The sequence below is a fragment of the Urtica dioica genome, chromosome 5 (assembly GCF_054948205.1).
Source record: "Urtica dioica subsp. dioica isolate 48M chromosome 5, U.dioica_male_clone48M_v1_H2, whole genome shotgun sequence".
Lineage (NCBI taxonomy): Eukaryota > Viridiplantae > Streptophyta > Magnoliopsida > Rosales > Urticaceae > Urtica > Urtica dioica.
In genome coordinates, this window is record NC_142760.1 from 43,152,306 (window position 1) to 43,176,803 (window position 24,498).

At 40.7% G+C, this 24,498-nt stretch overlaps 2 protein-coding genes across 4 annotated transcripts; one reads left to right on the forward strand and one right to left on the reverse strand.

The window, feature by feature from the left end:
• Positions 1–104: 104 nt before the first annotated feature.
• LOC149398786 (NOL1/NOP2/sun family protein / antitermination NusB domain-containing protein) lies at positions 105–4,149 on the reverse strand. 2 transcript variants are annotated; one of them, XM_089616063.1, is made up of 17 exons: positions 3,979–4,146; positions 3,782–3,853; positions 3,498–3,652; positions 3,282–3,395; positions 3,146–3,211; positions 2,962–3,045; positions 2,800–2,886; positions 2,486–2,577; positions 2,324–2,384; positions 2,132–2,191; positions 1,957–2,017; positions 1,694–1,801; positions 1,483–1,601; positions 1,335–1,406; positions 1,147–1,232; positions 882–978; positions 105–660 (listed from the first exon to the last, which is right to left on the reverse strand). In XM_089616063.1, exons 1-17 carry the CDS (start codon positions 4,103–4,105, stop codon positions 532–534), a joined length of 1,590 nt encoding a protein of 529 aa, XP_089472189.1. In that variant the 5' UTR covers positions 4,106–4,146; the 3' UTR covers positions 105–531. The 2 variants fall into 2 exon arrangements, 1 of the variants encoding a protein (XP_089472189.1); XR_016297296.1 differs by having other exon boundaries at positions 565–660; positions 1,147–1,225; positions 3,979–4,149.
• Positions 4,150–8,269: 4,120 nt separating this feature from the next.
• UPL1 (LOW protein: E3 ubiquitin ligase-like protein) lies at positions 8,270–23,852 on the forward strand. Of its 2 annotated transcripts, none has more exons than XM_089614890.1 (16): positions 8,270–8,568; positions 9,855–9,950; positions 10,034–10,240; positions 10,816–18,594; positions 18,697–19,014; positions 19,255–19,456; positions 19,575–19,840; positions 20,038–20,321; positions 20,439–21,561; positions 21,654–21,800; positions 21,898–21,978; positions 22,081–22,306; positions 22,407–22,546; positions 22,950–23,056; positions 23,145–23,338; positions 23,488–23,852. In XM_089614890.1, the coding sequence occupies exons 1-15, from the start codon at positions 8,536–8,538 to the stop codon at positions 23,245–23,247; spliced, it is 11,112 nt and encodes a 3,703-aa protein (XP_089471016.1). In that variant the 5' UTR covers positions 8,270–8,535; the 3' UTR covers positions 23,248–23,338; positions 23,488–23,852. The 2 variants fall into 2 exon arrangements, with proteins under 2 accessions (XP_089471016.1, XP_089471017.1); XM_089614891.1 differs by having other exon boundaries at positions 10,819–18,594.
• The last annotated feature ends 646 nt before the right edge of the window (positions 23,853–24,498 follow it).

Sequence of the window (24,498 nt, forward strand, 5' to 3'; positions counted from 1 at the left end):
CTGCAACTCATCGTAAATTATACACAAATTTAGTGTAACACTATTTATTTGTTGTCAAAATTACACTAAATATTTAAGCATTATATTAATTTAATTAAATCACAATTCATGATTAGAAATACATATTTTAATTCATTTAACTTAAATTAATATTTTTAATTGTTTATTGGTTTACTCAATTATTATTATTTATTACTATTCTAAAATAATACACAATATTCTTGAAACAAATATGTCCGCTACAACCAAATTAGCTATAACCTATTTTTCAGGCATTGAACCTGAAGCCTCTTCTAATTCGTCTCTTAGTCGACTCATAACTCGATCAAATCGAAAGATTCTCTCTTGATATTTACTCACTCGTTTGAAATGGAACTGCGAGGCAACATTTTCACAAAGCTGACTCAAGAAACGTCTTATAGATTTTGCCAGCCATGTGAAACTCTGGAGGGACTATCTTAGACCTTTTTTTTTCTGACTGAAGCGAAGAGCGAGCGAGCGAGCTTTCTTGAACTGCAAGCAAGGGTTCGTTTACGGTCGGACTAAACGGGCAGCGAAGGCTCCGTCGAGAGAATGTCTCACCGGGTTCGAGGAGTAGAAGCCTTGTGACGTTACGAAATCCGGGCCCACAAATCTGTCAACCGGGTCTATCTTGAATTCCTGAGACACAAAGACGAACAAAGTGTAAAGGGTAAAATTAAGGGGGGTCAAAATCAAATATAAAATTCTCGGGGGCATCCGGCTGAGGTTGGCCTTAACATTTAGCTTCTCGGTTTACGATTGTAAATAAATTAATGAAAATGCCTTAAAAAAATCTAAATAAAAATCGGTAAAAAAAAGTTAAAAACCCTTTTTTCACAGGATGAGTATGTGGATCTTACAGGATGCCTGAGAAGAAACGCAGAGACTCTCTCTTCGTTCTCTTCGGGATCTATCGAGCAAGTGCTATATACAAGAACTCCACCGGGCTTCACTAGTCTGTGGATGAAGATCGATAAATGCATTAAAAACTTGCAATTGCATCGCATTTTTATCTATGGATATGTAACTAATACCATGATCGATCATTCAATAATGGATTAGGTAAAACTGGTCTGAATATTTTAGTAGACACAAATAGAGAAGTAAAAAGAAAAAAAATCATACATGGAAGCCGAATCCATGAGCTCGTCCTGCAACTTCTTTAGCTCTTCCATATCCTCCGATCTCCTATTCCAACGCAAGTCTGCTCTCTTCAAAATATCAGAAGAAATACAAAAATCCAATGGTTAAGAAACACAACGCGAACTTGATAGACATAAATTTCGTTATAAAGGAATTGTATATGCAATCACCTTAGAGAGAACACCGAGTCCGGAACATGGAGCGTCTAACAAAACTTTGTCGTATTTCACCGTGTCAGTTTTCTGAAAATGAAATTATTAGCCTTTAGACACTTGTTTAGAGTTAGACTAACCATTTTCATTTACAATGATTTCTTACCGAAGAAACACGAAGATCTGCATGGACAGTAGTGACTACACCATCAACTTGGTGCAATTTGGCCGTCTCTTTGAGGATTCTCAACCTTCCTTCGTTAATGTCAATTGCTGATATCATCCCTAAAAACCCAACCCAACCCAATGTCTCTAGTTACTGTAGGTAAAAAATTACTGTAAGATCATTCTCGAACCACTATTATTCAAATATTTACCTCGGCCTTGCAAATGGGATGCCATATAAAGGGTCTTTCCTCCTGGAGCAGCACAACAGTCGACAATTTGCTCGCCTGGTTGAGGATCCACAACAGAAACTACCAGACCTGAATGAAGATTCCACTTATAATATCCTATTGTTATAAATCTGGAAACAAAGGTCCTGATACCAAATGTATCAAACAGAAACCTTTAAATTCTTGATTGGATGTCTCAGAAATATCGATAAAAATATGATATTAGCGTAGAATGAAATATTAACCTGCACTTTCGTCCTGAACTGCGCATAAACCCTCTTTAAATAATCCCGCTTGTATTATAATCTGGGCAAAGTAAGTAGCTAATCAACCACACAGTATTCAGCGGGTTTTCTTTCTTTTATTTATTTATCAAGTACCAGAGGTCACGGACTTGGGTCCCGAGATTTACAAGCATACCTGTAATCCAGTTTTGATCCGGATAAAGTCGTTTAAATGCAAGGAAGGCTCGTACGGGACCTAAAAATCACAAAAGGGGATTGAATTTCGAATAGAAAACATCAAAGAAGCCGATAGCGCAATAAATTATGCGACTTTTAAGAGTGAAACTTGTCACAATCTGAGAGGAATTTTTTGAGGAAGAATCGAGACCTTCAACAAATCAAGTTTTTCCAAAAGCTCTTCTCTTGAAATACCCTTAGCTCTATTTGCCCTGATATTAGCACCGAAATTGGAGTGAGATATTTCATGACTGGGCTTGAAGACGGTAAAAGAGATTAAAAAAACTAAGTGTTGACGAGGGAACCCGAAAACCTTAAACTATAACTAGGATCGCTGTTGTTCCATATCATCAGCTTCACTGCTTCTTCTTTCCCCAAATACTTGACCCATCGCCTGACCATCCACTGGACAATGAGATACCATTAAACAATAACTAGTAATCACAAATACAAAAAATAAAATGTATCCTAAAACTGGAAACAGAGCCGTAATATTAAACATAAACCTAGGAAAAATAAAATAAAATAAACAGAGCCGTAATATTAAACATAAGTAAGGGAAGATTTTTAGTGAATAAATAAAAGATTCATACGAGAGGAAACATAGCTGTGATAAAATGAACTCACAACTGGGTGAGAGTGTAAAGTGGCAAGAGCACGTGCTTGTGATCGTTCATCGCCTTCCACTTTGGGCACAGGAAGAGAGTTATTTTCCTGCAGAAAATATTAAATGTTGAGAAATGAAAAGAAAAAAAAAATATAGAATGAGAACCACCGATAATCGCAAACCTTAAGTGCAACTAGCTTCCTCAGAATCGCATTGACCATGTTTCCGGCGCCGGGTCGAAGAGCAACTTTTGCAAGCTCAACATTCTACAATCATACAAAAATATACAGCACACTTAATATTTTCATCTTAAAAAAAAAAAAAATCTATAATTGACAACATTAACACCTTGGAAGAACCATTTACCTCATCCACAACAGCATATGGTGGCATATCTAGCTTAACGATCTCGTACGAACCAATTCTGAGAATCTGATCATAGGAATTAGTACGAAACTCGTTTAAGTTAGCTATTCGATAGAACAAATAAACTGCGATTCACCTGCAAAAGAAGAGGTTCCATATTTCCGAAAGTCTTGTCATCATGGCACACCGAACTAATCAGATGATCGAGATATCTTCTCCATCGGATTGTTCCTCCGACCACTTCGGTAACCTATACAAAGAAAAAAAAAATCAAAATGCTGGTTCGAATGATGTTCATTGATGCAAAATCCTAAAAATCTTAGCAAGCCAAGGCAAATTCTTAGATCTATACCAATCTAAGATCGCGGTCTTCGAGATCTTTTGTGCGGAAACCGAGAGTCCTCTCGACGTAGGCCATCTCGTTCTCGCCGGAGCCTTTCCCTTTCTCGTTGAGCAGGTCGGCGAAAGCACCGCCTAGCTCTATTCTCATCAATCTCACCGCAGACACTGCAATTTACACAAATTCAAACCTAAGAAAAAAAAAAAAAAAAAAAAAACTGAACCTAAAAGCTTATGCTCAATTCAATGTGGTATACGACGATGAAGAATCCAAAGAAAGAAGCGCGTATGAATCACCGGCTCTATGAGGCGAGACCTCCAAATTGAGCTTCTTCTTCGGAGCCTTACGCAGAGGACTGAGAGTCGCGCCTGAGAAAGAAATCGGAAACTAACATGAAATACACAAAATTCGACATTCGAGAAGCGAGATAAAGATGAAAAAAAACAAAATTCGTGAGAGTGAATAGAGTATTTGGAGAAGCTCTCGAGAATACCTCTACGTGAACCAGAACTCGTAGTCTTCGAAGAATAAGAAGAATGTTTGAAGTTTCTGCTTTCGTTGTGGTTGTTGTTCGCTGCGAAAACGAGCAAGCGAATCGGTGAAGATAGTGTCTGTGCCATTTTCGCTGCACTTTTTGTTTCTGTAATGGAATTTGTTGAAGAAGAAGATAAGAGTGGCGTCGAAACGGCATTCGAAACGGATAAAATGGCTATGCTCTTTTTTCGTAGTTATGCCGAAACGCGTGAAACGACTGTGTTTCTTTCCCGCGCTGATATTCCTTTGGGCCTTAAGCTTAGCCCATCTTTAAGTATACAGAAAATGATCAAACTACTACTATTTCAAAATTCAATTCACATTTTTCATCAAAATCATATGGACAATTTTACTAAAAAAAAAGAGGAGATATAATTTTTTTTATGCTTTATTTTTTTACCTTTTTCTATTTTTTTTTCTGAGTCTCTCCATGAATCTGTTTTTTTTTTTTAAATTTGGATTTGTTTGACGATTTGTTGACATATATATATGTTATTGTTAACGATTGATATTAATTTATTGATATATATATGTCAATAAATAACAATGCCGAAAACCAAAAGATTCAAAATCTTCTAGACTAGTCCCCTTGAATCACATAAATGGCTCTTGTGAAATCATTCTGAGTCAATAATTTTTTTTTTTAAGGATCATACAAGTAAATGATTGATGCGACGTATTTGGTGGTATATATTTTATTGATTACTTTAATTCTTTTCTAAATTGTGTTTTACGAAAGTAGCATTTTCTGTAGAGAAAGTGTGATTAAAAAATTAATATATATATTTTTGTGCGTGTCTAACTGAGCCAAAAGCCAATTCAAGCTAGACTCAGTATTAAGCTCTTTCTGAAAAGGTACAATTTAATCTAGACTCAGTATTAAGCTCTTTCTGAAACATGACCTTGGACCTAAGAAAAGAATCACCAACTTTAGCCATCCACTTTTTAGTTTTGTTTTTTTCCCCAACTTTTTACTTCGTCTGATGAATATAAAAGAAGTTTTCATTTATTGATTTATTTTTAAATATGGTGTGTGGGTAAAGTAACCAAAGACTACTCAATTAGCTGAGAAAGTTTCGCAGGCATCATTATTTTATGAGGGAAACAATAAGGTGAAATTTTACAAATAACTTATTTTAAATTGGTATTCTCTAAATACTTTTAATTTAAAAATATTCTATAAATATATACTCTAAGACGATTTTATCGATATTTTTAATGAAGTTGTAGCCGTAAACATAAAATAAAATATAATAAAAATGTAAATAACAATAAAAAGGTATAAAACGAAGTATTTTCACAATAAAATAAGAGAATTGAAAAACAAGATATTCACCCATACTATTTAGTTGAGCCCAAGCCTTAAAAAAAAAAAAAAAAAACTCACTTGTGTTATTAAGTCCAGTCCGCTAGCGCGATCAGAATAAAGTCAGCTCGTCTAACGTCTTCTACCAGGACCAAGTCCAAACTGACAGCGTGCTCACTTCGGAGGAAGCAGTCCTCACTCGATCTTCTCGGCTGCACCAACTCAAGTCAACATGCATGAAGCTCCATGAAGACCTCCAGTCCCACCACATGTCATCCAGATCGACGACGAAAATGAGTCAACTGCATCTATAAATAGATCGATTCAGCTAAAAATATCTATCTATTTTTATTATCGTTATTATAGTAAATATTGTATTCGAAGCATTCGTTGAGCTCGTCAACTCATGTAGCTGAGTTCGACTTTCTTGTGTTCTTTGACCAATATTCAATAAAGTATTTCTTTTCGATATTTGTTTAATCTCTTATGTTTTTTCTGCTCTACTAAACTTTTATATAACAAATTTTTGAGATTTACATAAATGTAAATAAAACGATATATTAAACATAACCTATAATTTCGTAATTGTTGAGAAATCTATTCCGACATCAAAAATAATTTTCTTAAAAATTATCTAAGCCCCCAATGAAAGTGGCAATGGAATGAATTGCAAGTCCTACGTTTTTTTTTATAATATTTTTGGGAACTAAAATTACCATACATTATTGGCTTTTAGTTTGAGAAATTTCATTTTCTAGACCCAAAAGTTATGGAAATATCTCAATTAGACCCGTTAGTTAAAAAATATCTAAAATTGGACTTTTGTACCAATTTTGGACGAAAATACCCTTAATTCAAAATAACTCATATTCTTCTCTCATTTTCAAATCATCTTCATCACAATTCTTGTCACTTTCGAATTGGTTGCGCTAGGATTAGAACTCTCGGTGGTCGAGCTCACCGCTGAGCTCGTGGGGTTCGGGGCAACGCCCCGATTTTTTTTTTTTTATAGGAATTTGGGTATATGTTTAGCTTCGATTTTGAGGGTTTCGCATCGTTTTTGAAAAAAATTCCATAGTTTTTTAGGGTTTCGGAAACTCGTCAGAACGTGTCGGAATCCATCGGAACTCGTCGGAACGTGTCGGAATCCATCTTTGGAGGTGAATTTTTTTTTTTTTTTTTAAAAACTGGGAATTTCCGATGAAGATCATCGGAATCCATCGGATTCGGTCGGATCCGACCGAATCCGATGGATTCCGATGATCTTCATCGGAATCCATCGGAAATTTCCGATGAAGACCATCGGAATCCATCGGATTCCGATGATCTTCATCGGAAATTCCCAGTTTTTAAAAAAAAAAAAAAAAATCATTCACCTCTAAATTTCATTCAAATCAACCTTAAAAAAAAAAAAATTAACCTCCAATTCGGTCGAATTTGGTGTGGTGGGCGTTGGAACTCGTCGGATTTGGTGTGGTTGGGCGTCGGAATGGGGTTCACGTCGGATTTGGTGTTCTTTGGTGTGGAGAGAAAATGAGAGTGAGAATGAAAGAGATGGAGAGAGATGGAGAGAGAGTTTATTTTTGAATTAAGGGTATTTTCGTCCAAAATTGGTACAAAAGTCCAATTTTGGATATTTTTTAACTAGCGGGTCTAATTGAGATATTTCCATAACTTTTGAGTCTATAAAATGAAATTTCTCTTTAGTTTTGTATGTAAATTAAAAAAATGTGAAAATCATAGTGGTTATGTTGTAGAGTTCTCTTTATTGTTACGAAACTTTCATATTTTATTATGATCAATGAGCCCATTTGTGAATATATTAGGGGTGAAATCGGTTCGGTTCGGTTCAGTTTTGGACCAATTTGAAAACCGAAATCGAATTTCGGTTTTGAAAATTTTGGACCAATGATCGAACCGAATTGATCCAAAACCGAAAATTCGGTTAACCAGTTTTGTAAAACCGATAACCCATTTTATAACCGTTTTAAAATTGGTTAACCAGTTTTGAAACCGGTTAACCGAAAAAATCGGTTAACCGATTTCAAAATTGGATGACCAAATTTAAAGATGTTACAATTATCCAAATCGGTTATCCGGTTTCAAAACTGGATAAAAAAAAATCGGTTAAATAACCGATAACCGAATTTTTGGATTTTCAAAACCGATAACCAAACCGATTCTTGAATTCGGTTTCGGTTTGATGACGTGGCACCGAATTTCAGTTTCGGATCGGTTCGGTTATCGGTTTAACCAATTTTCGGTCAATTTTTGTACACCCCTATAATATATTAATATAAAATTGTGACGTTTACTTCCTTACTAAGAAAGATTGGATCTTTTTTTAACAAAAAAGGAAAATAAAAATTGAAGAAGAAAAAGAAAGAACGTATTGTTTTAAAAGTATATAAGACGTTTGATATATGACTATAAACTATATTTATAATCACCTATAAAGTTTATATTTTTCTTTATTTTCTTAATCTTTATTCTACATTCAAAATTAGTTGATTCATTATTTGATCCTTATCTCTATTTTTTGTTTCTTTCGTTTAATTAACTTAAATACACTATACAACCTGTTTGGGAAATTTCTTAAATATTGTTTGATATATTCTTAATTATAGTTATTCTCATAAAATACATTAGAAATTTGTGGACTAACCTTTAGGATTTTAATGTATATATTTGTCGACCTTATCGTACGGTTTTACTTTCACTACTTATTTTCCAAACAAGTTAATTAGAATATTAAAAATCTACAAATATCACCTCCATCATATTCATCATTCCAAGCAAATCTATAAAATATATTTTAAATTTTCTTCACAAAATATAATTTACGCTTTTTATTTTCCTAAAATCCATTTTGTTTGAGAAGCATTTTATTTTATTTTATATATATACTCTTATAAGCGTCTACTTCTTCTTCTTGTTCATTCTCAGTTAGAATTCTCTCCTCTCTCTCTCTCTCTCTCACAGCGTCTCACTCTGTGATCCATCGAAACCCTAACCATTCGATCACCGAAACCGAAAATCCGATTCCGTTTTGCAGTTGAGAGAATCGAATTTCGACGATCGATCGTCGACGATACTCACGAAGAAAACCCTACTTCACTCACAAATTCCGGGCGATTCTCAATTTTCTCGGGAAATTGAGTACCTTTTCTCGCTCAGCGCTTCTTTCCGTGCAATGCTATCAATTTCAATATGAAATTGAAGCGACGGAGGGCACTTGAAGTGGTCAGTGAATCTTTCATCGATATAATTGATTTTTTTTTTTGTTTCGTTTGCATATTCATATTAATCGTATTAGATTGTGTTTGGCTAGTGAATACTTATCTTTGGCGTTTTTCTCTGATCTCAGTTTCGTATATGCTTTTTCTTTCATAGATATATATACAACTTTATCATCCACGGTGGTTGAGTGGCTTGTGATTTTTCTTCTGGTACATGAGAAAATAGTAGGATAGTTATACGATGTTATGTAAGCTGTATGAGAAATATTATTGAAATTATTCGATGAAAATGTTATTTTATTGTCCTTGAGAGAAAGCCAGTGTCATTCAAATATGATCTTGTTGGTATCTGCGTAAAAGAGTGTTCTTTATAAGTTGATGTTATCGTGGACTAGCAAATTCTTGCTTCTTATGTTATGTCAAAGTATCTTTACATTGTGAAAGATAGAATACGAGAGACCAGGATTAAGTGAACACTATTGTTACATCTTACACTCTATTTTACTATGGTATGGTACAAGATAGAATAAAAAACATTTATCTTCTGTTTGTTGCTTTTTAATTTACAATTATGCATGTATGTGATTTTACAACTCGAACGCGATATAAAGAAGTAAAAAAAAATATAATACATATGATTGTTTTTAGGAAAGGGTGGTTCCTTAGATGGGTTTGCATGCTTCTTATGGCAATTTTTATTTCGTGCTCTTGCTATGATATTTTTGTTGTTGTAAAGATTTAATTTTTGAACATTAGAATTTTCTTGTGATATGTGATTTGTTTAATTATGGTCAATATCACGTTATGGCTGAACAAGAGTCACGCTCTTTAAGTTAGCTGTACGTTCTTGTTTCAGAAGTAAGACACTTCTCATATATTTTTCTATATTCCCACACGAGGATCTTGTTAGGATTGGATTGTGTTTTATATCTCTTACTAGACCAATTAAGTAGTTATGGAAATCAGTGCAATGAAATGAAGCATTGCTTGCTGGACTAAATTTTTTCTTTAAAGACCTTGTGGCATTACTCTTCTGTTATCTATGCATTTGGCGGTACTGATGTTTTGAGAGACATTGTCATGTACTCTCTCTTCTTTGACCTTTTTTATGCCTTCCATTCCGTGTTTATTCTTACTATAACAATTAGAGAGTTTTTCAAACATGTTTTGATGTGACCTGATAACCTTCTTCTTGATGTGTATGAATATTGATCTATTTTGTTGTTGTCGTTGTTGTTGAAAAATATGAATATTGAATTTAAAGTGGTTTTTTTATGGTGTTTTTTTCAGCCCCCGAAAATTAAAGATTTTATTAGCAGTGTTACTGCCGTGCCGCTTGAGAATATAGAAGAAACCCTAAAAGGTTTTTTCTGGGATTTTGATAAGGTATATTTTCAGCATTCGTACTTATATTCATTGTAAAATTTAAAAGTTTGATCTGATCCGCCTTTTATTTCTGCTTTGTGCAGGGAGATTTTCACCACTGGGTTGATCTTTTTAATCATTTTGATTCATATTTTGAAAAGCACACCAAATCAAGAAAAGATCTGCAGATTGAGGATAATTTTCTTGATTCAGATCCTCCCTTCCCAAAAGAAGCTGTTCTTCAAATTCTACGTGTTATAAGAATAATATTGGAGAATTGCACAAACAAACACTTCTACAGTTCCTATGAGGTATTTGTTCAGTGTATGATGTATCTAATACTATGCGTGCCTGTTTTTTTTTTTAGTTTTCATTGTCAGGATGCTATTTAACATACGTTGAAATTTCACTTTAGTATTCAGTAATGTTAAGGCAAAAAATATTTTTATTTTATACCCGGATATGGCTTGTGTGCTGTCATTAGTTTAGGTCCAGAACCTTTAGTTAAGTTGGAATGTATCCGTGGTAATGTAAAAAATCTTAGGATTATATTCTGTTTCCCCTCTCTGATAAATGTGGGGCTGGATCCTTATATATATAACTTTTTTTTTTTTTTTTTTTTTTTTTTTTTTTTTTTGAGGATTCCTCATCATAGCTCTTCTCCTTTTCCTTGTGCAATTTTTTATTTATTTATTATTTTTTTTTTATAGTATTCGTAAATGTGATTCTATTATATGTCACCACACATGTATGACATGCAGTACTTGTTGATTTGTTGTGGCTTTCTGTCATACATAGTTTATGCTTTTTTATTTTATTTTTTTTTATTTTATTGTTTTACCTCATTATACTTATGTCTTCCGTTTTATTTTATCTGTCATTGCAGCAGCATCTTTCAACTCTTCTCGCCTGCACTGATGCAGATGTGGTCGAGGCTTGCTTGCAAACTTTGGCTGCATTTTTGAAGAAGACGATCGGGAAATACATGATTAGAGATGCCACCTTGAATTCAAAGCTGTATGCCCTTGCACAGGGTTGGGGAGGAAAAGACGAGGGTCTGGGATTGATTTCCTGTGCCGTAAAAGATAACTGCGATCCCGTTACTCACGAGCTAGGCTGTACCCTCCATTTCGAGTTTTATGCTCTAAATGATTCGACAAGTGAAGATGCGCAGCGCCAGGGTCTTCAAATAATTCATCTGCCTAATGTCAGTAACCAGCCAGAGAGTGATCTCGAGCTTTTGAGCAAGTTGGTTGCAGAGTACAAAGTGCCCGCGAGTTTGAGATTCTCTCTATTGACCAGACTGCGCTTTGCTAGGGCCTTCGGTTCCTTAGCGGCTCGCCAACAGTACGCGTGCATTCGATTGTACGCTTTTATAGTTCTTGTTCAAGCAGCCGGCGATGCCGAGGACCTGGCTTCTTTCTTCAATACAGAGCCCGAGTTTGTCAATGAATTGGTTCTTCTATTGAGCTATGAAGATGCGGTGCCCGAGAAGATACGGATTCTGTGCCTCCTTTCTCTGGTTGCACTCTGTCAAGAACGGACCCGACAGCCCAATGTCTTGACTGCCGTGACATCCGGTGGTCACCGCGGCATACTATCCAGTCTGATGCAGAAGGCTATCGATGCTGTCATCAGTGAGGCTTCTAAGTGGTCTGTCGTCTTTGCCGAGGCTCTTTTGTCTCTTGTTACGGTTCTCGTTTCATCGTCGTCGGGTTCTACGACTCTCCGTGACGCGGGATTTATTCCGGCTGTTCTTCCCTTGCTTAAAGACACCAATCCGCAGCACCTGCATTTGGTCAGCACGGGAGTTCGTATTTTGGAAGTTTGTATGGATTTCAGTAACCCCGCTGTTGCTTTGTTCCGTGATCTGGGAGGCATGGATGATACTATTGCTCGCTTAAAGGTCGAAGTTTCTTACATAGAGAACACTGGACAAGTAGAAGAAGGTTCAAGCAGCAGCGCAAGCGCAGCGAGGGCACAGTTAATACCCGGGGATTCGAGTGAGCTAGATGATACGCAGCCTCTCTATTCCGAAGCGTTGGTTTCGTATCACAGGCGATTGCTCATGAAAGCTCTGCTGCGAGCCATTTCCCTTGCGATCGACGCCCCCGGAAGTACTGCCCGTGCTTACGTGTCCGAGGAGAGCTTGTTGCCGGAGTGCTTGTGCGTGATTTTCAAGAGATCGAAGGATTTCGGCGGCGGAGTGTTCTCGGTCGCGGCCTCTGTCATGAGCGAAGTGATCCACAAGGACCCGACCTGTTTCCCTGTTCTAGAGACTGCAGGTCTTCCATCGGCTTTCTTGGATGCTGTGATGGCCGGCGTTCTCTGCTCCACAGAAGCCATATCGTGCATTCCTCAGTGTTTGGATGCCCTTTGCCTCAACAATAACGGCCTTCAAGCAGTGAGGGATCGCAATGCTCTGAGATGCTTTGTGAAGATATTTACTTCCAGAAGCTATTTGCGAGTGCTCGCCAACGACACCCCGGGTCATTTGTCTAATGGGTTGGATGAACTGATGCGCCACGCGTCTTCGTTGCGAGCCCCTGGAGTCGAGATGCTGATCGAAATTCTAAATGTCATGGCTAAAATCGGAAGCGGAGATGATGGTTCTTCGTCGTCGTCGAGTGATCCATCGTGCTTCGCACCCGTGCCCATGGAAACCGATGGCGACAAGAAAAGTGTAGTGGTTTCAGATGATAAAGAGCCTTCCAAGATGGATGTTTCAGAGCAGGCTGAGTCATCATCCGACTCTTCGCTGGCAAGCGTCGAGTCGTTCCTTCCGGATTGTGTTAGCAACGTCGCGCATCTTCTTGAAACAATACTTCAGAATTCGGACATCTGTCGGATATTCATTGAGAAGAAGGGAGTTGAGGCCGTCCTACAGCTGTTTACTTTGCCTTTGATGCCTCTGTCAGTGTCGGTCGGTCAGACTATTTCTGTTGCCTTCAAGAACTTCTCGCCTCAGCATACCGCTTCTCTTGCCCGGGCGGTCTGTTTGTTCTTGAGAGAGCACGTGAAGTCGACGAATGAGCTTTTAGCTTCTGTTGCGGGGTTGCAACTTTCTGCAATCGAGTCTGCAAAACAATCCCAGGTCATGAGATGCCTTTCCAATCTTGAAGGCATTCTGTCTCTGTGCAATTTTTTGTTGAAGGCGACCACGGCTATGGTCACTGAACTGGGCGCTGCAGACGCCGATGTTTTAAAAGAGCTCGGAAGCACATACAAGGAAGTCGTGTGGCAGATTTCTCTGTGTATTGATCTCAAATCAGAAGAGAAAGGCTGCGCTGAGAAAGAGGTTGATAGTTTGGGGGCTGGTTCGTCTAGTGCTTCTGCTCCCGAAAGAGAGAGTGACGATGATGCCAATGCTCCGATCATGAGATACATGAATAATCTAGTTTCTGGCAGGAACGGTTCTCAGCCATTGTGGGGTGCGGAGCGTGATTTCATATCGGTTCTCCGTTCCGGCGAAGGTCTGCAGCGTCGCACACGACACGGGCTGACTCGTATACGCGGTGGAAGGACGAGCCGGCACCTAGAGGCTGCTTTGAGCACAGACTCCGAGGCTTCTGCTACTGCATTGGAACCCTCGCCCTCGCATGAGTTGAAAAAGAAAAGTCCTGATGTTCTAGTGCTGGAAACTCTCAGTAAGCTGGCTTCCACATTGCGCTCTTTCTTCACTCTTTTGGTTAAAGGTTTCACTTCGCAAAATCGCCGGAGAGCTGAATCTGGGACCATGAGTTCGGCCTCGAAGACGCTTGGAACTGCCCTTGCCAAGATTTTCCTCGAGTCTCTGAGTTTCTCTGGTCATTCTACCTCAGCCGGCCTTGATTCGTCCCTGTCTCTGAAATGCCGATACCTTGGAAAAGTTGTGGATGACATGGCCGCTCTCACTTTTGACAGCAGGCGGCGCACTTGTTATACTGCCATGGTCAACAATTTCTATGTCCACGGTACATTCAAGGAGCTTCTTACAACGTTTGAAGCCACCAGCCAGCTGCTATGGAATTTACCGTACCCTGTTCCGACATCAGGAAGTGATAAAGAAAATGTGGATGAAAGAAGTAAAATATTGCACAGTAAATGGCTGCTCGACACCTTACAGAGCTACTGCAGAGCGCTGGAGAATTTTGTAAACTCGTCTTCACTTCTCTCTCCATCGACCTCTTCATCCCAGGCACAGCTGCTTGTTCAGCCCGTTGCAGTTGGGTTGTCTATTGGCCTTTTCCCGGTACCGAGGGACCCGGAAGCTTTTATTCGGATGCTGCAATCTCAGGTTCTAGATGTTATTCTGCCTGTATGGAACAACCCCATGTTCCCAAACTGTTGCCCTGGTTTTATTGCCTCTGTCGTATCGCTCGTAACGCATGTATATTCTGGAGCCGGGGATGTGAAACGCAATCGCAACGGGGCTGGTGGGACTGCGAATCAGCGATTCATGCCTCAGCCACTTGACGAAGGGACAATCTCCACAATTATCGAGATGGGTTTCACGAGGGCCAGGGCAGAGGAAGCGCTTAGACGGGTCGAGACCAATAGCGTGGAAATGGCCATGGAGTGGCTTTTTGGTCACCCTGAGGATCCTGTTCAGGAAGAAGATGAGCTTGCTCGAGCACTCGCTTTGTCGCTGGGAAGCTCGTCCGAGACGTCCAAAGTTGACAGTGTCGACAAGTCTGTTGAAGTTCTGGAAGAAGATGCTGCGAAGGCTCCTCCGGTCGATGACATCCTTGCTGCGTCAGTTAGGCTGTTCCAGAGCAGCGATACGATGGCGTTTCCGTTAACGGATTTGCTTGCGACTCTCTGTAACCGCAATAAAGGAGAGGACCGTCCAAAAGTCGCAGCTTATCTGGTTCAGCAGCTGAAGCTTTCTTCCCAGGATTCTTGTCAGGACGTGAATACGTTAAGTATGTTGGCACATACCATAGCGCTGCTTCTCTTTGAAGATGGAAGTATGAGAGAAATTGCCGCGAATAATGGCATTGTATCTGCAGCAGTGGACATTCTGACGAGCCTCAAAGATAAAATCAAGTCTGGAAATGAAGTTCTTATCCCAAAGTGTGTCAGCGCTCTTCTACTTATTTTGGATAACATGTTGCAGTCCAGGCTCAAAGTTTCTTCCGATAATTCTGAAGCTCCCAATGCAGCCGATTTACCTGGAGAAGACAAAACAGGGGCTGATTTATCTGCAAAGGAGACGAAGTCAGTCACGGACGCAAGCGAGAAAGATTCAGCTACAGGCTTCGGAAGTTTATTGGGGAAATCCACGGGGTATTTGACTATCGAAGAGAGTGAGATGGTTCTGCTGGTTGCTTGTGATTTGATGAGTCAGCATGTCCCAGCAGTGATTATGCAAGCCGTCTTACAGTTGTGTGCCCGTTTGACGAAAACTCACTCTCTCGCCTTGCAGTTCCTTGAAAGTGGTGGCCTCGCTTCTCTGTTTAGTCTTCCGAGAAGTTGCTTTTTCCCCGGATACGACACCGTGGCTTCTGCTATCGTTCGACATCTCCTGGAAGATCCGCAGACGCTGCAGACAGCGATGGAATGGGAAATACGTCAAATCTTGAGCGCTAATCGGCATTCGGGTCGTGTATCTCCGAGAGCCTTTCTGACATCAATGGCTCCGGTTATCTCGAGGGATCCTGCAGTTTTCCTGAAAGCCGCGGCTGTGGTGTGTCAACTAGAGACCTTAGGAGGTAGGACTGTCGTGGTATTGTCGAAGGAAAAAGACAAAGAGAAGGAAAAAGCAAAAGGAACCGGTGTCGAGGCTGCAGCGTCTTCTAATGATGGCGTTCGGATTTCTGAAAATAAGGCGCAAGAGGGATCGGTGAAGTGCTCTAAAGGTCATCACAAGAAGATACCTGGTAATCTCACTCAGGTCATTGATCAGCTACTCGACATTGTTTTGAAGTTCTCGCTGCCCAAAAACCTGGAAGACGGTCCCGGCGGGTCTTCGTGTATGGAGGTTGATGAACCTGCTTCAAAGGTGAAGGGCAAATCGAAGGTTGATGATGAGGTGAAGAAGCCCGAAAGTGAATCTGATAGGTCGGCCGGTCTTGCGAAGGTGACCTTCGTTCTCAAGCTGTTGAGTGATGTTCTTCTGATGTATGTACACACAGTGGGGGTAATTCTCAAACGAGATTTGGAGATGTCTCAGCTTCGGACATCTACTCAACCAGACTGTCCTTCGCATGGCGGTATACTTCATCATGTTCTGTATCATCTTCTTCCTCTTACTGCAAATAAATCCGCTGGACCCGATGAGTGGAGAGAAAAGTTGTCCGAAAAAGCCTCTCTGTTCTTGGTGGTTCTTTCTGGTCGTTCCAGCGAAGGAAGAAGACGAGTGATTAACGAGCTTGTTAAAGCTTTGTCTTCCTTCTCAACATCGGAGAGCAGCTCATCAAACAGTTCTCTATTGCCAGATAAAAAAGTTTATTCTTATATTGAGCTGGTGTACTCTATTTTGTCGAAGAATTCGTCCTCCAATAACTTGCCGGGTTCCGGGTGCTCACCAGATATCGCAAAGAGTATGATCGACGGAGGAATCGTTCAGTGTCTAACTAGCATCCTACAGGTTCTTGATTTGGACCATCCTGATGCTCCCAAAGCTGTTAATCTTGTACTCAAGGCGCTGGAGAGCCTTACAAGGGCTGCTAATACCAATGACCAGATCTTAAAATCTGACGGGGCTAAGAAACAATCCACGGGGTCAAATGAGAGGTCCGGTGCACAGCCAAACGCTCCAGCTGTTGAGAATGTGGAGCGTAATCACGGCGGAAACAATGAAGGACAACAGGTCACAGTTGAAAACCAGGAGCAGCAGAATCAAGAATCTTCTCGCGGCGAAGCTGAACGTGATGTGGATCCGAATCAGTCCGGGGAACAAGAAATGGGGATAGAAGCTGAAGAGCCGATGGCCGCCGATGCTCAAGCTGAGCTCGCGATGGATTACATGCGCGAAGAGATTGGTGAAGGTTTACAGAACATCGACCAAATAGAGATGACGTTTCACGTCGAGAACAGGGCGGACGATGAAATGGGCGACGAAGATGACGACATGGGAGATGAAGGAGACGAGGAAGATGACGACGGAGATGATGGAGAGGATGAAGAAGACGAGGATATAGTGGAAGACGGTCGCGGAATGTTGTCATTGGCTGATACAGACGGCGAAGACCACGATGATAACGGGTTGGGAGACGACTACAATGATGATGATATGATCGACGAAGACGACGACGATTTTCACGAGAATAGAGTCATAGAGGTGAGATGGAGGGAAGCCCTCGACGGGCTCGATCCGTTGCATGTGCTTGGGCAACCCGGAGGTGCGAACGGTCTTTTCGATGTGACGGCCGAACCTTTCGAAGGCGTTAACGTCGATGACCTATTCGGTATTAGAAGGCCCGTGGCGGGTGGTGGTGGTGGATTTGAACGTCGCAGGCAAACAGGAAGGTCTTCGTTTGAGCGACCGGCTACAGAAAATGGTTTCCAACATCCTCTTTTGTCGAGACCGCTGGGCCAAAATCGGGACCTGGTTTCGATGTGGCCATCGCTTCAAGCGTCCCGGGAATTAGAAGGTCTCTCGTCCGGGGGCTTCGACGTAGCTCATTTCTACATGTTTGACACTCCCGCTCTTCAGTTCGATAATTCGCAGAGCAATTTGTTTAGCGACCGTCTGGGTGGCGCGGCACCGCCTCCTTTAACAGATTATTCTGTGGGCATGGACTCATTGCAGTTGTCTGGGCGAAGAGGGCTCAGTGACGGTCGTTGGACCGATGATGGCCAGCCACAACCAAGTGCTAATTCTGCGTCCATAGCACAGACTGTGGAGGAACAGTTCTTATCCCACTTGCGGAGCCTCGCTCCTGTCGAAACTTCTGATGAAAGGCAAAGAACTCGGGTCACAGCAGCCCCGGAGAGACAACCCGATGCTCCTGCGTCCAATGATAGTAATGTGGCTGCAGCTCAAGTCCAGAGCGACGATCAACAAGGCAACAGTGAGCAGACCACTCATGGCCAACTCAACTCAATCGCTGAAAACGATCAAGCCAACTCAGAATCGGCCGGCGAAGAAGTTGCGGGGCAGCCTCGACAGCTTCCCGAGCCGATGGAAATAGGCGAGGGCGAGCCGTTAGCTCCGGCAACCGACACCAGTGCCGATTTACAACCTGTCGTGGGTTCCGAACCGCCCGTCGATCTTCATGACGTCTCGGTGCAGGCCGTGGCTCCAGGGTCAGACGCGTTGCCACCGAGCGTTGATGTCGATATGAATGTTACAGACGCTGAAGCAACTCGAAACGACGAATCTGTGCCTGCTTCTGAGAATGGTACAGAAGCTGATCAGGCTGAGCAAGCTAACGCGAATGACGAGGCTCCTTCTGCTGCCAATGAAATCGACCCCACTTTCCTCGAGGCTCTTCCTGAAGATTTGCGGGCAGAAGTTCTCGCTTCACAGCAAGCCCAGTCTGTTCAGCCTCCAGCTTATGCACCTCCTTCTGCTGATGATATCGACCCCGAGTTCTTAGCCGCGCTTCCACCAGATATCCAAGCAGAAGTTTTGGCCCAGCAACGAGCACAGAGGATGGTACAACAGGGTGAAGGACAGCCAGTTGACATGGATAACGCTTCAATTATCGCTACTTTTCCGGCTGATCTACGCGAGGAGGTATCATTTCCGCAACTTTTCCGATTGATTCTTTCGTTTTCCTTCTTATTATGCCATGGTGTCGTTCTTATCTTTTTTTTTTCTTCTCGTTATTTATTGCAGGTTCTTCTGACGTCTTCAGAAGAATTGTTGTCTGCCTTGCCTTCCCCGTTACTCGCTGAAGCCCAAATGCTGAGAGACCGTGCAATGAGTCATTATCAAGCTCGCAGCCTTTTTGGAGGCGGTCACCGGATAAGTAATCGAAGGAATGGCTTAGGTTTTGACCGGCAGACAGTAATGGATAGGGGTGTCGGAGTGACGATCGGTCGAAGAGCAGTCTCTGGTGTTTCAGATAGCCTGAGGGGAAAGGAGATTGAAGGCGAACCCCTCGTTGATGCAAATTCATTGAAAGCTTTGATCAGGCTTCTGAGATTAGCACAGGTATTAATTAATGTTACTTGTTAGCTGTACGAATCCCATCAGTAGCACATGCAATATCAAATGAAATAAAAAAAAAAAAAAATTATTCGGAAAATGCCTATAGGTCAATACAGGATTGCCTTATTCATGGGAGTTTGAATTCTTAAATGAATACATGATCACCAAAATCAGAAATATGGATGCGTCTTCAGAATGGCTCAATAATATGATTTTCTTTTTCTTTCCTTCTTTTGTTGTCAGCCTCTTGGTAAAGGTCTTCTGCAGAGACTCTTGTTAAATCTATGCGCTCATAGTGTTACTAGAGCAGTGCTTGTCCGTCTCTTACTTGACATGACCAAGCCCGAGGCTGAAGGTTCATCCAGTGAATTAGCGGCTGTAAATTCCCAGAGGCTTTATGGGTGTCATTCAAATGTTGTATATGGTCGCTCCCAGTTATTGGATGGTATGTACTTAGATTTTTATAGACGAAAGACCCGATTTATTAACGGTCTTCTTTTGCTTGTATCTGTGGATAAACCTTATATGTTTTTTTTTGTTTCTTCACTTTTTGTTCCACACAGGTCTCCCTCCTTTGGTGTTACAACGGATTCTCGAGATTTTAGCTTATTTGGCCACAAATCATTCTTCCGTTGCAAACATGTTGTTCGTCTTTGACGATTCAATCGTATCACAAGCATTAAGTGCAGCACGTACAGGAACCAATGACAAAGGGAAGGAAAAAGTCGAAGACGAGGATCACATCAAGGACGGTGATATCCCCTTGATATTGTTCTTTAAGCTTCTGAACAAACCTCTATTTCTGCATAGCGCTTCCCATCTTGAGCAGGTATGACAAAACTTTGCTGCCGTCTTTAAAGGAATTGTCTGGCCATATTGTTCGTGCCCCTCATCTAGAGCAAATTTACTGTCTCCAACTACCATGACTTCAATTTTCTTGTTGAAATATTTGCCTGAGCTTAAAATTTGGGCTATTTTCCTTTATTAGATTTAGCACATTGTAATACGGGTCTTATTGTGGTGTAGGTCATGGGTCTGCTTCAGGTTGTGGTTTATAGTGCAGCAGCAAAATTAGAGTGTCAGGCTGACTTGGATAAGGAAACTCAGAATCAGCCCACTAATGAAGAAGCTTCTGAAGATGCTGAGGAAAACCCTGCTGTCCCAGAGCCAGAGTCCAACCAAGAAGACACGCCTAGTGTTGCCGAGTCATCATCGGGACCGGGAAAGAAAAGTGTTGATGTCTACACCGTCTTCTTGCAATTGCCACAGCTCGATTTACGCAACCTTTGCACACTTCTTGGCCGCGAGGGGTACTTTTAAATGCCTTAAAAAACCCATCACAACTTCATTATCAACTTTTTTTTTTTAACATAGCGGCATTAACAAGCTTTTATTTTTATCTTTTTTATTTTCCGTTTTCTTAACAGGTTATCGGACAAAGTTTACGTGCTAGCTGGCGAGATATTGAAAAAGCTGGCTTCAGTTGCTGTGCCACACAGGAAGTTTTTCACTTCAGAGCTTTGCGAGCTGGCTCATGGCCTGAGCAGCTCTGCTGTGAATGAGCTTGTCACTCTCCGCAACACTCAGATGCTTGGATTGAGTGCTAGTTCTATGGCCGGGGCTGCGATTCTCCGTATTCTACAAGCACTCAGCTCTCTCGCAATCCCCGGCGGTAATGCGGCTTCGAGCCCAGAAGACGATGCAGAGCAGGAAGAGCACGCCACGATGCGGAAGCTAAACGCCGCGCTCGAGCCATTGTGGCAAGAGTTGAGCGAGTGTATAAGTGTCACCGAGACACAGTTGGTCCAGAGCTCGAACTCTCCTCCGTCTTCAGAGGTAAACGTCGAAGAGCTGACCGTACAGGCGGCCCCGTCCTCGTCTCCTCTCCCGCCCGGAACTCAGAGACTCCTTCCGTTCATCGAGGCGTTCTTTGTCCTGTGCGAGAAGCTCCAAGTGAACCAAACGACCCTAGCGGAAGAAGTCAAAGAGTCAGCGATAGAAGTCAAAGAGTCCGCCGGAACTTCAGATTCACCGGCGGCGGCGGCGGCCTCGTCCTTCACGGGCTGCGGGAGCGTCACTTTCACGAAATTTTCCGACAAACACCGGAGACTCCTAAACGCTTTTATCAGGCAGAACCCGGGTTTGCTCGAGAAGTCGCTCTCGATGATGCTAAAAGCCCCGAGGCTGATTGACTTCGATAACAAGAAGTCGTATTTCCGCTCGAGGATCAGGCAACAGCACGAGCAACACCTCTCGGGGCCGCTGAGGATCAGCGTTCGGAGGGCTTATGTTTTGGAGGACTCGTACAATCAGCTCCGGATGAGACCGACTCAGGACCTGAAAGGGAGATTGAATGTGCAGTTTCAGGGAGAAGAGGGTATCGACGCCGGTGGTCTGACTCGGGAATGGTATCAGCTTTTGTCGAGGGTTATTTTTGATAAAGGAGCTTTGCTTTTCACCACAGTGGGAAACCATACGACTTTCCAGCCAAATCCCAACTCTGTCTACCAAACCGAACATCTTTCTTACTTTAAGTTTGTCGGCCGCGTGGTAATTACTCTAATTTTGTTTTTCTTCTAATTATCCTCTATTTTTTTTTATTTGGAGAATTTGTATGTGTTTACGCGTTGTTATTTTTTCAGGTTGCCAAGGCACTTTTTGATGGGCAATTGTTGGATGTTTATTTCACTCGATCTTTCTACAAGCACATCCTTGGTGTTAAGGTCACTTACCATGATATAGAAGCCATTGATCCTGATTACTACAAGAACTTGAAGTGGTTGTTGGAGGTTTGTCTATTTTTTTTTTAACTCAACGCACACATATTGAATTGGAAGCTTTTCTATGTCACTGTCACTGACAATATCTCTCTTTTCCCCTTCACAGAATGATGTGAATGACATTCTTGACCTGACTTTTAGCATGGATGCTGATGAAGAAAAACACATTCTTTACGAAAAAAACCAGGTGAGGGAACTAATAGTTCTACATTGACCAAGATACGTCGACAACGATATTCTCTTGGTCGTCCTCTGGGCTTGACTGGTGTTTTGTTCTTTCCCAAAACAGGTTACCGATTATGAACTCAAACCCGGAGGAAGAAATATAAGGGTCACCGAGGAAACCAAACACGAGTACGTCGACCTCGTTGCTGAGCACATACTGACAAATGCCATACGTCCTCAAATCAATTCCTTCTTAGAAGGTTTCAACGAGTTGGTTCCTCGAAATCTAATCTCTCTTTTCAACGACAAGGAGCTGGAACTGCTTATCAGCGGTCTTCCAGAAATCGACTGTGAGTCTTACATTTGCGATCTATATATATACACACACATCTATTGTGGTTATACTTTGCTTGAATATGCTGAATGTTTTTCCTTCTTCTCCTTGTGCAGTGGATGACTTGAAAGCCAACACAGAGTACACTGGTTTTTTTGCAGCATCAAATGTGATTCAGTGGTTTTGGGAAGTAGTAAAAGGTTTTAACAAGGAAGACATGGCGAGACTACTACAATTCGTCACTGGAACATCAAAGGTTAGTTGGAACAATAAATTAACCCAGAAAGTTCTTGAAATATAAACAAACACGAAATACGATAGGTGATATCGGACCTCGGAGAGATATGTGCTCACCCAAATGAGAATTTCTTCCTCACTCTAACTTTTCATTCCATTTCCATACCCTTTCTCTATTTATATCTATTGTTTATAGCTGATATAAGTTCTAAGTATTTTATATCAACCTCTTAACTTATCTCGAATTATTTTAATTCTCTAATATCTAGAGTCCTAACAGTTCATCCTTAAATTCTAAATTCTCACTTGGGTCGTCCATTTCCTTTTCAGTGGGTTTTTTTTTTTTTTTTTTTTTTTTTTTTTTAAATTGTTGAGTCTGCGTTTTTATGGAGTTTTTTTCTTCTTTTTTTCTCTCTCAATAGGTCCCTTTAGAGGGCTTCAAGGCATTGCAAGGCATTTCCGGTGCTCAGAGGTTTCAGATTCACAAGGCGTACGGAGCTCCGGACCGGTTGCCCTCTGCTCATACATGGTCAGTACTCTCTCTCTCTCTCTCTCTCTCTCTCTCTCTCTCTCTCTCTTCAGTTATTCAAATTTCGATTTTTCGTGTTCTTGTTCAGCTTCAACCAGCTAGACCTCCCCGAATACACCTCCAAGGAGCAACTTCACGAGCGGTTGCTTCTCGCCATTCACGAAGGCAGTGAAGGGTTTGGGTTCGGTTAAAAACTTCAACAAATTCTCGCGGTTCTTTCATCGGGACCCGCTAATAATATTTATACCCACCCGCGATCAGCGTTCAATTTTCCATGTACATGTAAGCCCACCATTCTAATCTCATCCATTTTCTTCTTCGATCAAGTGCTTCAATCTACAGGTCTTCAAGATTTACTCGGTCTCGAATCATATGATTTGATGGGATTCTGTTTTTTTTTTTTTTTTTTTTTTTTTTTTTTTTTTTTTCAGGTCTTTGGTCTAATAATGGCTTGAGAGTTATGCCCTTTTCCTCCAAAGCTCTCGGCCATTTTGAGGGTGCACAAAATTTCAGTTTCGGAGAAGACTATTTATAGCATCATCTTTTCAATGTTCATATTTAGATTATATTAGTCATGTTTTTTGTTTTTGTTTTCTTTGGGGTTTTTGGTAACTATAGCAATTCTCCGTGGTATCTGAATTTCGTAGAATGTGTATATTTACTTTGGTCTTTTTTGATCTTCTGTTTTTTGTTTGCCCTGAATTATTTTTCTTAGGGACAAATATCAAGAAAAATGCCAAAGTGTCTTTCAGAAATAAAGAAAGCATATAGCTGGTTGTCCAATTGGGGAACCATACGACTGTGGTGTCGTATTTATATTATTTTTATCATCATGATTATACATTTTTATTTTTTTACTTGGGTTTTTGTTCAAATATATAATAATTCACTGCCATTAGTTTGTGTGGCAGACAGAATCTAGCAAGCTTAAGATGAGATAAACTCTGCCATCATAGATTTCGTTATATTACACTATATTCTTCTCAATAGCCTGCAAAAAATAATTAAATTGGTTTCTTAATGGAACTATACTTGTTTTAAAATTTTGATATTGCCGAATCCAAAAAAAAAAAAACAAAAAAAAAGTTTGTTATGCCTGAAAAGAACCAATGCCTGAGGAGGGAAATTCACTGAGGTCAAATATAGGTGACAAAAATGAAAAGAAAAGGAATCACATAATTTGTAAAAATAATGAGGTAGCCAAAACATGCAAGACAAAAAGTGCCAAGAGAATATGTGGAGAGAGACACTAACAATTATTTTCGTCCAATTAAATAATAAAGTAATGTATATCTGTAAGAAGAGACATTAAAAAATAAGAGTATATTGATTCTCTTCTTCTTTAGCATCCATTTCAAACATAAAAGAAGTGTAAAAAAAAAACCCCAATTTAAGAACCTGTGAACTAAATTCAATCCAAATTTACATTTGAATACTAAATC

Excerpts from the sequence above, each read along its gene's own strand:
- LOC149398786 (XM_089616063.1), bottom strand. The coding sequence starts at position 4,105 with ATGGCACAGACACTATCTTCACCGATTCGCTTGCTCGTTTTCGCAGCG. Across the intron at positions 3,046-3,145 it reads CATATGCTGTTGTGGATGAG|AATGTTGAGCTTGCAAAAGT; the intron begins GTAAATGGTTCT and ends GTATGATTGTAG. Across the intron at positions 661-881 it reads CGTTTCTTCTCAGGCATCCT|GAATTCAAGATAGACCCGGT; the intron begins GTAAGATCCACA and ends TTTGTGTCTCAG.
- UPL1 (XM_089614890.1), top strand. The coding sequence starts at position 8,536 with ATGAAATTGAAGCGACGGAGGGCACTTGAAGTG. Across the intron at positions 19,841-20,037 it reads GCGCTTCCCATCTTGAGCAG|GTCATGGGTCTGCTTCAGGT; the intron begins GTATGACAAAAC and ends ATTGTGGTGTAG. Across the intron at positions 23,057-23,144 it reads TTGCCCTCTGCTCATACATG|CTTCAACCAGCTAGACCTCC; the intron begins GTCAGTACTCTC and ends GTTCTTGTTCAG.